Source organism: Pinus tabuliformis, chromosome 9 (assembly GCF_031772625.1).
Source record: "Pinus tabuliformis cultivar Carrire ecotype Pingquan chromosome 9, CPIR1, whole genome shotgun sequence".
NCBI lineage: Eukaryota > Viridiplantae > Streptophyta > Pinopsida > Pinales > Pinaceae > Pinus > Pinus tabuliformis.
Window position 1 is genome coordinate 955925846 of NC_142307.1, and position 15701 is coordinate 955941546.

The 15701-nt window shown below is 34.0% G+C and overlaps 1 protein-coding gene across 1 annotated transcript; it reads right to left on the reverse strand.

Annotated features, from left to right (window-relative positions):
* Positions 1–5408: 5408 nt before the first annotated feature.
* LOC149151902 (stress-response A/B barrel domain-containing protein HS1-like) lies at positions 5409–6477 on the reverse strand. The gene is made up of 2 exons (XM_089445125.1): positions 6224–6477; positions 5409–5838 (listed from the first exon to the last, which is right to left on the reverse strand). The coding sequence occupies exons 1-2, from the start codon at positions 6391–6393 to the stop codon at positions 5646–5648; spliced, it is 363 nt and encodes a 120-aa protein (XP_089301251.1). The 5' UTR covers positions 6394–6477; the 3' UTR covers positions 5409–5645.
* Positions 6478–15701: the final 9224 nt, after the last annotated feature.

Genomic DNA, 15701 nt, shown 5'->3' on the forward strand with positions numbered 1-15701 from the left:
ACATGTGAGCCCATCTTGTTTCCTGATAAGATGCTTTGCTCACTTCCCACTGGCTTCCTTAGGTTTTGCAAACCCTGCAAGGAATTCGAAATGTGAATTGTTGATCCAGAATCAATCCACCATGTGTTAATATTAATGTTAACCATATTAGATTCATAACAAACAAATGAGATTAAATTACCTTTGTCCGCAAGCCATTTCTGAAATTTGGCGCATTCCTTCTTCATGTGTCCCTTCTTTTTACAGAAGAAACACTTGGAATCCTTCTTGATATCGACTTGGGGAGGTACTTTACCTTTCCCTTTCCGATTGGCTTGAGATTTTCCCTTTCCACGCGTTGCCAGCATTGCACTCTCTCCCAGTTCCATCACCAGTCTCTCTTCCTCTTGAACACACATGGTCATAAGTTCATTAATTGACCATTTATCTTTATGTGTGTTGTATGAGATTTTGAAAGGTCCATATTGGTGCGGAAGGGTGTTCAGGATGTAGTGCACTAGGAAGGACTCCGATATATCAACCTCGAGTTTCTTCAATTGAGCCACAGTGTCCCTCATCTGCATGATGTGCTCGCGCACACCTTTCACACTGGTGAGCCTTAGGGATGAGAACTTCATGATTAGGGTGCTTGCTAGTGCCTTGTCTGAAGTGACGAATTGATCATCAATGGCCTTCAACAAGTCTCAGACCTTTTCATGCTGATCAACGGAACCACGAATACCAACACTGAAATTTTAGTCTTAATGAACATCATGCTTAGACGATTGGATCGCTCCCATCGTTTATAAAGCGTGATGTCCGCTGCAGTGCTGGTATTTGTGAGTGCCGATGGTTCATCTTTCCTAATAGCATAATCTATGTCCATCCATCCTAAATGAAGGAGAATCCTCTCCTTCCAAACCTTATAGTTATCTCCCTTAAGTTCGGGAATGTCACAACGAATTTCAGAGAAATTTGCAAGTTTTACAGCTGTATCAAAATTAAAAATTACATGCTTATGTTAAAATTGAGGCTTAGATAAAATTTCATGTTTTACCAATGTAAATCATGCTCAAAATTGAATCTAATGACATAAAAATTGCCTGTGGGCTAAATTTTCAATTCAAACAGATTCAATAAAACTTTATGATAAAACTTATTAATTCATAACTCCTGTGGGTAGGTTATGAAATTTTATCCTAATTAATTACATAAATATATTAATTATTCCTGTGGGATAAAATTTATTATATTTAGTCTAATTAATTACAATTTAATGTCTAAATAATCTTTATGTGATCGAACCAATATATAATTTTATTTAATTAAAGATGTTGTGGCTATTCTCTAATTAATTAAAATTATATGGATCACTAGACATTATTTTTGTTGCATAAACAAAGCTTAACCAGAGAGAAAAAATAATGTTTACTGAAAGGAGTAAGTCAAAATGACATTTTAAATAAACTCCATATAACTGTAATAATTCTTCACAAAATCAAAATTAAGGTTAAAGCAGTCAGCATTACCGTAAATGACTGCAAATTGATTGTTCAATTTATAAACAAAACAAAAAATAGAGCAGCAAACAAGCTATTTTGTTCACAAGATAAATAAAATTAAAATTAAATTTCAACAACGCTAAATCTGAACTTCATTTGAAATAAACATAGAATCAAAAATGCCCAAATGAGAAATAAACCATTTCTTATTTCTTCTTTAATTACAAATGTTCATTATTATAAATGTACTCTTGCAATACAGTTCCAAAGAGTAGAAAACTGAGATGCAGAAGATAAAGTTGAGCGTTAAACAAGCAATGTAAATTACGTAATTCCCCATCTTAACATTTAGTGCTCTCAGTCTCTGGATTAGTAAAAACATCAAAGTCTTAAATTGAAATCGACTGAATTTAGATGCTTCCAATTATCTATGATGCAAGCGGAATGTAAATTTTACAATAAATATGTAATAAAAATTATAAAAAATAAATGGCTACTATACCCTGACGCAATATCATATGATACAACATAGAATATTTAAAGTGCTGAACAACGCATTTACAAAATTCTACACAAATATTTCACAGGTTTTCCTTGGCCTTTTAGTTATATATAAGCAATTATTCCAATGCAGTCAGCACCCAGTAAGGCTTTTAAGGACCAACTCTTCAAAGCATTGGCATTTCAGTTGAGAATAAAACAAGTCTGATAATTTTCACCATATCCGAGGCTCAAAATAAAATAAAAATAAAAAATCTTGCGATACCCTAAGAATGGAATAAAGCCACACAGTTAAAACCTTACGTGCTACTTTTGTCCATTCATTCAAGCGTTAGCGTGGAAAGGATAAAGCCATTTAAATACGTAAATATCACAATGCAGTGGGTTATCAAAACATGTTTATACGAAGTATTATACATGCCACTGCGCTCCATAAATACTTGAAACGGAAGGGAAAGCCATATAGTGGAAAGGGTAAAGCCATATTAGATGTGTGGAGGGCTGCCATTGAACAGAAATTTTAATGAATAAGTCAAAGCTATATTGACGAAAATAGATTGGATATTTTTTACATGCCACTGCGCTCCATAAATACTTGAAACGGAAGGGAAAGCCATATAGTGGAAAGGGTAAAGCCATATTAGATGTGTGGAGGGCTGCCATTGAACAGAAATTTTAATGAATAAGTCAAAGCTATATTGACGAAAATAGATTGGATATTTTTCACAATTAAAATCCAAACCATAAAATACGCACTGCACTCCCCTTTTCTTCTTCTGTGCCACAGTTAACAGTGTTGGAATTTTCAACTCGAACAGGTCAAATTTGGCGGTTTCAAAATGCCCAAATATATTAACCGCCATTTGAATTAAAGCTTTCCCATGAAAACGAAACAGGAAATGGGGAAAAAAAGTTGACAATTAGGCTACGCTGTCAAGCTTAACTGAAACAATTAGTGGTGAAACCAATCAGGGGTATAATGCTATTCGAATCGCACACCAAGGCAGAGGTAAATTCTGGGCTCTGATACCAATGTTGTAAAGATTTGCAACAGCGATTCTATATGTAATAAAATTTTGCAACAACGATTCTATATGCGGAAAAACTAAAGAATCATTAAAACTTAATGCTCAGAAAATTAAATTACCTCCAGCCATTGATGACGTTCTTGCTGCAAACCACAGTCCACTTGCTTCTTTACTGAAAACAATACTCCAGCTTCTTCTAAGCAAAAGAAAAGAATACAGAAAATCTGAAGGCACTTCCAAGCTATGCTCTCTCAGCTAGATGGTGTAAAAACTGAAGGGAATTGAGATGCAAGCTTGGGGACCAAACAGATAGATTTATAGCCAAGCTCCCATCAAGATTCTGATGGCTATGTGTCAGAGGTTCCACAGATCAAGGTAGAGAACTCCAGATGGAGTAATGGACCACTTCAGTAGCTCCCAACAATAAATTTATTAATTGCAGTTGATTTCCTTAATTTAAGGAGATTACTGCAGTTAGTTTCCATAAATTAAGGAAACACTGCAGTTTACTTCCATAATTGTAGGGAGCAGTGGTTAAAAAATTAATGGAGCTTAACATGAATGTCTTATATATTTTTCTATTTTTAAAAAGAAAATTATTTGCATTTATCTCCAATACTCTTGATTGTAAATTTGAAAATGTTAATTATCTTAATTAACTAAATTAAATTAATATAATTCAGTTTTTTTATGGCAATAAATGATTAACTAATTAAACAAAGCCCCATGAAATAGCTATTATATTATATATCACTGTTTGTCGAAACTTCAGTGCAGTTGCTTCATTGGATTAAAATCTCTAATGAGCATTAATGAAAATATGAAAACTTATTCAAATCTTATTTATCACTGTTCTCGAAACCTCGTTGTCGCTGCTCCATTGCATTAATTTCTTCAATGGCTTTAATTCAAATATACAAAAATACTGGCCTTTATTTATTTTTATATATATTTGTATTTGTGAATAAATGTGAGTTAGGTTGACGTTAAGTTATCAATATATAAATATGGATTTTGTTTTTTAACCTTTTGTGATGTAACTAAAAAAAGTAATGTATTGGTTTATTTATTTATATATATATATTGTATTTGTGTTGATGAATAAATGTGAGTTAGGTTGAAGTTGAGTTATCATTAATTTTTATTTTTATTTTTTGTGATGTAATTAAAAAAAGTAATGATAAAAAAATCCAAGGAAATTAAGATTATTTTTTTTAATAAAAAATCTAATTATTTTTATTCAATTCTTATTTATCACTGTTCTCGAAACCTCGTTGTCGCTGCTCCATTGCATTAATTTCTTCAATGGCTTTAATTCAAATATACAAAAACACTGGCCTTTCTTATTTTTATATAAAAATAAAAAAAGAAATGTATTGGTTTATTTATTTAAGAAATGTATTGGTTTATTTATTTTTATATAAATAAATGTATTTATTTATATATATATTTGTATTTGTGAATAAATGTGAGTTAGGTTGAAGTTAATTTATCAATATATAAATATGGATTTTGTTTTTTAATCTTTTGTGATGTAACTAAAAAAGTAATGTATTTGTTTATTTATTTTTATATATTTTTTGTATTTGTATTGATGAATAAATGTGAGTTAGGTTGAAGTTGAGTTATCATTAATTTTTATTTTTATTTTTTGTGATCTAATTAAAAAAGAGTAATGATAAAAAAATCCAAGGAAATTAAGATTATTTTTTTTAATAAAAAATCTAATTATTTTTATTAATAAGTTTTTTTTTTCATATATAGAGAGCAAATGTTAAGTATTATGCCGTAAATTAAATATCTCATTATATTTATTGAATATTATTTTATTGTTATCTAATAAAAATATAGTGAGACAGTAATTTAATAAATTGGATAAATAAATAGTAAGATAATAACTTAATATTGGTGAGACTATTGTAAATAGATTCCAAATACACTATAGAGATAGGAGTTGGTGATGAGATTTGCTTTTATATTGTTTGTATCTTTCTACATTATAGATTCCAAATACACTATAAAGGTAGAAGTTGGTGATGAGACTTGCTTTCATATTGCTTATATCCTTCTACAGTATTGAAGTATGGGTGACAAGACTCTGAGATAGTAAACTAACTATTGTTTATATGTATATCAAAACTATTAAAAATAAAAATAAAAAGATAATAAACTAATGGTAAACACATTATTTAAAAAAAATCCTGACATTTACACTTGATCTGTCCAATAAAAAGCCAAAGTGTAATTTCTTTGATATCATAATAAAAAGCCAAAGTGTAATTTCTTTGATATCATAATAAAAAGCCAAAGTGTAATTTCTTTGATATCATAAAAGGCCACTGCAACTAAATGTTCACTTATCTTCATCTCAGTCCAATTAAAGAAAAAAAATCCAGAGAAAACAAGAAAGGCTATCTTCTCTTCTATTCCATTCCATATTTGTGATGCAAACAAACAAACACAGAGTTCCATCACTCCTTTTATACAAATCACAGCAATTATACAAATCACAGCAATTATACACTGAGCTTTGATTTCAGTGGCTGCTTCTTCACAGCCCCCATGGAGGATAGAAGTGATTATTGAAGAAACCAAATTTTCATAACAGAAATGAAACATGCACTGAACAGCAACGTCAACCAGACTTCACAGACAATGGCGAGTAATCAAGAATGAGGATGTCTTCAATGGAAGCCATGAACTTTTCGGCATAGGATTTATGGAGAGGATGAGAAACGTAGGCACCCAGTCCTTCTGGCCCAGAAAATGTTATCACAAATATATGAGTGAACCCCTTTTGTCTCTTCACCTGTCCCAAATCTGTTCCCCTGTTATCACAAACAACAAAATTTAATTAATATCAAACAAAAAAATCTGTTTAAGTTGTTTTTCATTAATATAATTAACTCTAAAGATAATTTCATTATCCATATGAATTACAAAAATCTGAAAGTTAACCTATAATTAACTAAATCATTAAAAATTGAAGAAAGAAAAAAACAATAACAAACTAAAACAAAACTAGTGTGATGGACCCAAATCTGTTACTCTGTTATCACAAAACAAATGTTTTTATCCAACGATATATGTGATAACAATTTTTTTTATCCAACCATATATTTTGATTATATCAAACCAAATCATCGAAAACAGAGGAAGCAGACAGGAAAAACAAGAAAACTAAAACATTTTGATGTAAAAATATAAGTTCACCATTCAAAAGATTTAATGAAATCAAGGTGACAGCAAAGCTCTTCAAGTTCCCTAATGAGTTGTTGAAGCTCTTGGGAAGAAAGCTCTGGTTTGAACTTAGCCAAAACAGTGTGCCTGGATTCAATAATTGCAGTTGCTCTGGTAGATTCCTCCTCACCCTTATTAGCCATGGCAGACAGACCTATGCCTGTAATGCAAATCTACTCCAATTCCAATACCAACACAATTCTTCCAGTAATGATAATATTGACAACTGCGATGTCAGCTTCCTTTGCTCTTACTTATATCGAAAAATCAGTACGCCTCGACCCTTTAGAGGGTCCCACGCACGACGAAATAATGATGCCTCCGACCAGTAATTTCCGCCAAGCCTTCATCACATGCACAGACCAGATACGTTTGCTACGTTTTGACACGTTTGGGTATATGTTAAAACCACCACCTCCCCTCATATCATGCTGACACTTTGATAGGGAAACGAAATCGGTATATCTGGTTGGGTATTGGCAAATCACACTTATTGTTATGATGATAGAATGTGGTTGTTGAAAAATATTTGGATTTGGAAAGCATCGTTGAAACTAAAAATATTTACTATTCTTGTATGGGATACTTTGAAGCACAGTATTAGTGGGCCTGGTGGATGTGACATGCGTTTAATTAAGGATGAATCAATTCGATATTTATTTTTACTTTTCTCTTTTGCTATAAAAGTATTTGGGAAGGGGTGTTACATTTTCTTGATATCAATTCAGTTTGGGTTTCGGCCTCTCTCAATGATTGTTTGCATATTGGATGATGAAACATCACGTTTAGAAAGCACTTTCATAGTCCATTGTTCATCTGTTGGTGCATATGGAGAAAGAAAAACTCAAACATTTTTTTAGGGGAAGGTGCTTTATTTCCTTTTGAGCTTTGTGAAAGTAGTTGCTTACTTTACGGAGTCTAGTTCAGAGGAGAAACATAAAATTATTAGGAGGAACTAGTCCCATGAACTTGCTAATTCTTTTCCAAATGCTTATTTTGATAGGGCTTCAAAATTGTCACACTGTGGGAGTGGAGGAATTATATTTTTATTAGAGAATCATAGTTACAAAATTTTCTCAGAAATTGGAGAGGGTACAAATACTTGCGCAGAATTATTTGTTCTATAGAGCATATTATTCTTTGCGAATAGGCAAAAGATTGCCTCTTTAATAGTGTTTGGAGATTCTAGATTTTGCATTGATTGGGTAAATGATAAGGAGGCACTTGAGGTATCATCTATCCACAATTGGAAGTAGAGGATCAAACCTTGGCATCGTCTTTCAGGGATATTACCTTCCACCGAATAGGCAAAAGATTGCCTCTTTAATAGTGTTTGGAGATTCTAGATTTTGCATTGATTGGGTAAATGATAAGGAGGCACTTGAGGTATCATCTATCCACAATTGGAAGTAGAGGATCAAACCTTGGCATCGTCTTTCAGGGATATTACCTTCCACCGTATATACAGGGAATTAAACAAGGAGGTGAATCTGTCATCAAAGAAGGGTGTAGGTCAACAAAAAGGCTTTAAGTTTTTTTAGGAACACAAGGAACAAGCGCTAGTGGACAGAGGGAAGATGTCATTAACAATCAACTAGCAATATGAGTTTTTAGAGATACATGTCTACGAGTTGTGATCATTCCATTTTTGAACTATTAGAGGAACAATTTCTATATGTATTGTGTAAATACAGGTTAGAATTGACACTCGATTTTGTTGATGTAATAATTGCATATAGCTATTTGTATATGGATATATGTAAACAATTTTCACTTTAATGAAAAATGTTGGTTTTTTCCTTCTCCCAGGGGGAAAAAAGTTTTAGAGTTTTTGGCCAGAATAGAACAAAATATTTTTTATTAAATTGTGATCTTTTATTGTTTAAATTGTGTTTTTGATTGCAAAGATGGATTCAACACTCTGAAAAATCCCTGAGCAAGTGTGGAAAGTTCACAACTCAAATTTGTGATTCTAACAAATATCTACTAGATTCTAAGCAATTTGATCATAAAATATGCCCCAAAAAACTCCAAAACAAATAACAAATAATTTCATAAAAAATGTATTATTGTATTTAAGAAAAACAAACAAACAAAAAGTAAAATTACTCTGTGACATCTGATAATATGTTTTTAAACAATAAAATTAATTATAATTTAATTTTTCATGGGGAGTTACCAGAGTCATTACTTCTAACAATGTTTAATTTAATTACATTATTATTTGGAATTTTTTTATCTGTTTAATTATTTTGATCTAAAATTTGATTAAAAAATTAAAAGATATAATGGAATTATTAATATTAGAGGTAATAAGAATTTTTTAGGGTGATGAATCTATGTATACATTAAAAAATGCAAGACCCAAAATTATATCTTTAAATGCTAAAAACCAGCATCATTTCATTTTAACTCAGGATATCTCAAGTCTCAAGAGGGATTAAATCTCTCAAGATTCTTCTCTCTTTTTAAGTGTAAAACTTGAAAAAGGATTTGCATGTTGAGAGACTTTATTCATCTCAATGCTTGGTAGATCTAGAGCTTAGATGAATCTATACTAGTTCTTAATGATATTATTTATATTTATTTAACTTTCACTTTTTTATATAGATATATTCTTATTTATAGAAATATTCTTATTTTTAATTTTATTAAAACATGATAATACATAGCATTATATGTTTTATAATTTATAATTTAATTTTTAATGTAATATGCTTAGCATTCATTATTATATAAGTGTGTGTGTGTGTGAGAGAGAGAGAGAGAGAGAAAGCATGAAGATAGGTTACACTTTTGGGCCAAATGTAGAGATGAAATTTCAAGTTTTTCCTCTTTTATAGAATTGAATTTTGATTTAGAGTAGAAAGACAAATTGTGGAGAATTATGTTATTGTCCTAATGATATTTTTTGCAAAAATATTTAGTGTCTTATAATTGTCAATTGTCCATTAAATGAAATGCTTGTCCTTACAAATTTTCACACATCTTAAGAGGTATGCTTGTGTGTGTGTTCACGTAGTATAACTTAGTCAAAAAAAATATTTTTTATGCAAAATATATTTTTTATTATGTTTTGAAGTTGGTGAAGTAATATTTCAATTGCATTTTGCAAGACGTGTGTCCACTTAAGTTTTTTTTCAACTATTTAAATAAATTGAAAAACCAAAAGTACACTTTTGAAGAGGAATAATAAACAAATATAGTGGTATTTTTGAAATTTTTTCATTGTGTATTTTATGATATTGATTTTTTATTCAATATCTTTTAAATTCAAATTCAAAGAGCTCCATTGAGCTACCTTTTTAGCACCCAAGGAGCTCGATCAAGCACTTAAATGGCTCGATCTAGCAATTGTTTTTTCCACCTAAATGCGTCATCTTTGTCAAAAAGTGTAACCCTTCTCCATGCTTTCACCCATAATAGTTAAGAATATATATATATATATATATATATATTAAAGTTATTAGTTTTTTCCACCTAATGCATCTTCTTTCGCCAAAAAGTGTAACCCTTCTCCATGCTTTCACCCATAATAGTTAAGAATATATATATATATATATATATATATATATATATATATATATATATATATATATATATATATATAATATGATATGTTTATTAATTATATGCTTTAAAATATGAATTATTATGAATCATTATTATTTAAATTTATTTTAATGTGATAAGTATATTATGATTTTTTTAATTGTTTTTTATTTTATTAATAAAAATAAAAATAAAATTACAATAATCAATTTATTATTTTTATTTAGTTATTTATTTTTTAATCAATTGAATATTATGTTTTATTATTATTATTGTTTTATTTATTGATTCATTTTATGGACATTACAATATCTTCCTCATATTGAGCCAACATTTAAAGGTTTACACTTATTTATGAACACTACAACGTCTCTCCCATAATGAGTTGTCAAGTGTCTTTCCACTCATTGATTGTTAAATAAAATCTAAATCATTTAGGCTTCTAAAATAACCATTCAATGGTTTGTAAAGGAATAGAATTCCCCTTATGCTAGATGTTTATGTGTCTTTTGATTTGTTAACATATTTCTTTATTTTCAAAGAGAACACACTCTTAGTTAATCAAAGGAAAATTTAGTTTTTACTTCAAAATTAAAAGGAAAATTTAAACTAGATTGTAATTGCTAGAGAGCCATTTTCATAGCCCCAAGAAGAATTGCACAAATCAAGATGCATTATGTATTTATGGGTGTGAAACACCAATGCCTTTCCTCGTGATGGTCTACCCAACTTGATTGTACTAAACTTGGACTACACCTCTCAACTCTATTTAAGTAGAGTAGTTAGCAATTTTTTTATACTTAACCGATTTCTTAAATTCAATTCAAATTCATATAACATGCAAAAGACACAATTTTTATGTCAATGCCCCCAACAATTTAACACCCAACTTATAAAAATATGTCAAATCCTTTTTACAAAATTGGCCCAACTTGGAATTTATGCCAAGTAGTCCAACCCGACCTTTACATCGTATAGCTCCCTTTACATCACACCGCCAAACTAGCTTGCTACCTCTCGACCATTGGATTGTAATAAAGTAGAAAAAGTTGCAACAAATCCCCCACAGGACCCTTAACCTAACCGAGTACATGAAACGCCAATTTCCCAAGGCCTACATGACCCCTACCTAAAATAGGTTGTGCACGAACTCAATCGTGTGCCTTTCCATCCAAACTCCATGCTCTTCTTCGTGTGACCAAACTGTTCCATGTGGGAGTGCGTTATGTGTGTTCTATCGCTCCACCGATTAAAAATTTCTTATGTGACCTCCATGCACTCCAATGGACCATTGTATTGGTTGGTTTAACCAACGCACATGTTGTCCCATGCCTGTTCACCTTCTCGCAATTCACATTATACGTCCCTATTAGTTCACTTGAGCCAACCTGTCTTCATCGCATTGGCACTTTGTTCTAGTTGATGTTACACCACCCATGATTGCATGATGAGAACCCCAAAATTTTATTTTCATGCGACATGACGTCTTGTGCTAACTTTACTCACCCAACCCATGTTCATTATCGTGTTGTTCGCTCGATCGATGATATACATGGAATGTGATCTACTCTAAACCACCAACATGGAAGTACTCATGCCATGCAACCATTACTCATCATGTTGCAACTCAGCATGGTGCCTAATATTGTTTAGTGCATCTTTCCCAACTATGTGTGCTCAATCCATCTCGCCTAATCGTCAAATTTGGGATAATGTGTGAACAACCCTCATCCATTGGTTCATGTGTGCACCCATGCCATGTGACCACCCAACATGTAATGAAACATTGCAACATGGCGTGTTTGTCATGTAATGTTAAGGTAAGGAAAACCCAAATTTAGTGTGGGTAACTAGACCAAAGTTAAATTCCCAAGTGTTATTATGTAACTAACTTTCCCCCAACTATGAGGGTATTTCATCCTTTCCCACTTGTTGTGGGGAAAAGTATCCGACTCGGAATGACCCTATCCCTACTCTAAGGGTGATAGTTCCTTAGCAACAACTGAAAGTAAAGCTTTGATATTTTCCTTTATGAAAGTACAGAGAAGGAAGAAAAGATTGACCAACCGATATCCTTCGCTTTTGTCGATCTTGTCTTCTCTCTTCGTCCCTTGCTTCCAGCTCCTTGTTCTCTTGTCGGCCCAGCTACACAAAGATCCTGCACAAACAAGAGAGGGAAACTACAAGAAACATGTACTCATAACTGATGCATGGATTAGAGTGAATCAGATATACAAGTAAATACAATACATCAATGCAATACAAGTATATAGGAGAACATTCAAAGCTTTATTGATAGAAGTAAAAGGTTCTGAGAAGGTTACAACCATTAATGGCTCCAATCCAGCAGCACCTCCCCAGCAGCAAGAAATCTCCTCTTCACCTCTATAAAAGCAATCACCCAATAACTCTAACTGTAAACCAACAACACTTCCTTGCTTTGCACAAAATTCCAGCCTCCATAGACCTCATGAGAGAGCTCTATATATAGGAGATTTGGAGAAAGGATGAGTCAGCTTGAGGCTGGCTTCAAGCTGACTAGTGTCCTCTCCCACTTCAGTTATACTTCAGTTCTTGAGTCCACTTGGAGATCCTTGCTTCCACTTGGAGTTTAAGAACCTCTTACTCATCACTGGGCGAATTCCCTGATCCAAGTGTCATTTTGGAAGCTTCCTGGGCATTGACACCTTGAGAAATGAGCCTGCCACTTGTCCAAACACGTTCAGCGCAGGTAGCTAGTGTTGGAGTTGACATTCAACGCAGGTAGCCAGTGTAGCAGTTGACATTCAGTGCAGGTAGCCAGTGTAGCAGTTGACATTCAGTGCAGGTAGCCAGTGTAGCAGTTGACATGATCCAAAATTGCCTTGTTTTTGAGCGTTTTCAGGTGGAGAACTGATTTTTAGTGCTGTGGTTTGCTGACCTTGTTCCTCTAGGGGTAAGAACAACATGTTTAGGGACTTTGGATCCCTTTGATTATGGACATTTCATGCTTCATGCTGTAAGGCACAAAAATGTCTATAACAGTTGCCCCCTAAAGTATGAGGTCGTTTATCGGGTGAAATGCTTTATCCAGAGGATCCGAAGTTCATTCAAGTGCTGAGAGGTGCCCTGTAATACGATACAATACAATACATTATTTTTCATTCTGTTTTCATGATCTAGCTGAGGCGGGCATTCCCATGCTCAGCTTTATAAATACATTTTGGTACATAGAGCAGACGATCGTCTGATGGTAGACTGATAATTCTCTGCTGAAATTATCATCCTTTGAATAGGATGATCATCTGCTGCAATGATGTACATGACAAATGTTTTTATATTTCCTGAATATATTTCGCAGCCCGGATGGATGAAACTAGATCCGGGGTCTTCAAACTCGCTCGATCTTCACTCTAAGTACAAGTCGATCCATGTGAGAATTGCACTGAAGTCGAACATGGAAAGACATCGCTTGATTACCGGTCAATGATGAAAACCGTTAACAAGCGCGAGAGGAATCACCGATAATGATAATGACCCTCAAGGTACTGCAGTACAATTCACGTGGCGTGAATAAAGGACTTGGCGTCGAACGCCACGCAAAATCTTCTGGTCGAAGGTCATTGATGTATACCTGTCGCCGGAAGTGAGAAACTTGCCATTGAGGCATGCAAGCTTCAAAGTACTGATGGGGTTGTTCCTAGATCAACTTCTTGGATAATGAGCTGAAGTCGACAAGAAGCGATCCGTCAAAGGAGGGCCTTAATGAATCCCACATCAATGACACGGAACGGAGCTAATGATTTTAGTGGAGGTGAAAACAAACTGTGACATATGATTCAGGGTGGCGATCATGAATGGATGAAGGATAATGTATGGCAGTGGATGGGACACGGTTGACACTTTCATAATGACCTCTCTTGAACATATAACAACACTGATGCGATGGATCGGTAGCATTACCCCAAAATGTGGATGGTTTGGCGAAGACCATGGCGATGAGACCGGTGAATGAAACAACCCAACCCGATGTGGTACGGAGGAAAAGTGTCATGTTCAAGAGCGACTTGCTACCATTAAGCTTTGATGTTCTCCCAATTTTTCCCCAGTCATTTCTGACCAGTACCTCTTTATTTTTGTCAAGCTTGAGGAGGATAACATATGCTTGTTCTATAACCTGCCCTTCGGGCAAGCCCATCGCTATGTTTTAACGAGCCTAGCGATAGGGAAACTCGTTCTCGTCTAAAGACAAGTTTGTCGCTATTTAATCATTTTAACGAGTCTAACGACAAGGAAAACTCGGTCCTTTTCATTTTTAGAGAGTCTGAAAAGGTACGAAAAGTTAACTCCAAAATTCCTTTTTCGTCATCTAATCCCTTCAGTCCGAAAAAGTTTAAAACAATACAGAAGGGATGAATTTTCGGTTGATTTAACGAGCCGAACAAAACAAGCGCTCGATCTTTTTGTGCAATAATCCCTCAGGTCCAAAAAGATTAAAATCTAGAGGAGGGATAGCTTTCCGGTCGCTTTAACGAGCTGGAAGGCCAAAACTCGGCAAACTTTTCATATTTTACGAGTCAGTGAAAAGAGCTTAAAGAAGACTCGTCTTTTGAGGAACGAGTGATGAACAGGGATAGCAGCAGATTCCAGGTACAGGTTGGAATTCTCCAATCACGGCAGTGTCACAAGGATGGCTAAGTGAAATCACTCTTCGCAGCTGTTCCTCAAAATGGGTAAACAAACATATGGAGGTGAACGATTGGCCAAATGAATAGATGGAGGTGATGGCATATAAACACGACCAAGGGCTTTTAATATGGCTTTCAAAGGTTACATTTCTCGAGGTTGTTTACTGGTTCATTTTTCTGGATGAGCTTGAACTGCTAGGGAAAGATTGCTCACAATTTACGTTTATTTTTTAACGAGCATGAACTTCTGCACAAAAACTGCTCGATGATTGCTTTTATTTTTTAACGAGCATGAACATTGCTAAAACTGCTCGATGATAAGTTTGCATGCCCCCAGCATAATAATGCAAATCGAGGTGCATGCCCCCCAAGCTTCATTGCATTCAACTTTGTTGATTGGAATGAAGGTTTACCATTGAGATCTGGAAAGGGGATTGTTTCATTTTTTAATGAGGTTGACATAGTAAAAGAACTATCCTCATGGTTTTTCATTTTTTAACGAGGTTGACCTGAGATAGGAACTATCCTCGAAGCCGACAAAATATCTAGGAATCTTCCGAATCCAACCAGAAGATTGGATTAGATTTCATTTTGTAGGTTTCCACCGTGGCCACTCCCGCCAGATTACTTGGAGGCGGTAGGGTGAAAGTACCCATTAAGGCAGGGTCTTTTAGGAGACCTATTCCGATATTTTGAAGCAAATGATTCCTTCCGTGGATCATTGGAATGCTTCCTGTAACTTGTGAACTGTTGGGGAGAAAAGTTTGTTGGTCGACGATTGTAATTCCTTCTTGGAAGGGAAATGCAATCTTCCTGAAGTAGGTCGACACAACCACGGCCATGGCATAGATCCAGGGCCTTCCTAGTAGGATATTGTAATCGAGGTTTCCATCAATTACTTCAACATCAATTCCTACTGTTTTTCCCCCCAGTTCAACTTGCAAGTTACTTAAAATCCCGTATGGAGTGTATGATCGTCCATCAAATGCTTTTAACGTCGTTGACGATTTCGACAAGGGTGGTGAGCCTAAATCTTTCCAGCAACTCATCGACATAAGACATGTAGATGCCCCCTCATCAATAATTGTTCGATGAACAGTTTTGTTGAGGGCTTTCACTTGAATAAGGAAAGCTAGTTGAGCTGGTAACTGAGGGTCATATCCTTTATGATCAAAGGCCACAAGATTGGAATCCATTGGGCCAATCCCACCTATTGCTGATAATAAAGCTTG

Coding starts and splice junctions, on each gene's coding strand:
- LOC149151902 (XM_089445125.1), bottom strand. CDS start 6,393: ATGGCTAATAAGGGTGAGGAGGAATCTACCAGAGCAACTGCAATTATT. Junction 5,839..6,223: donor TTCATTAAATCTTTTGAATG/GTGAACTTATAT, acceptor TTGTGATAACAG/GGGAACAGATTTGGGACAGG.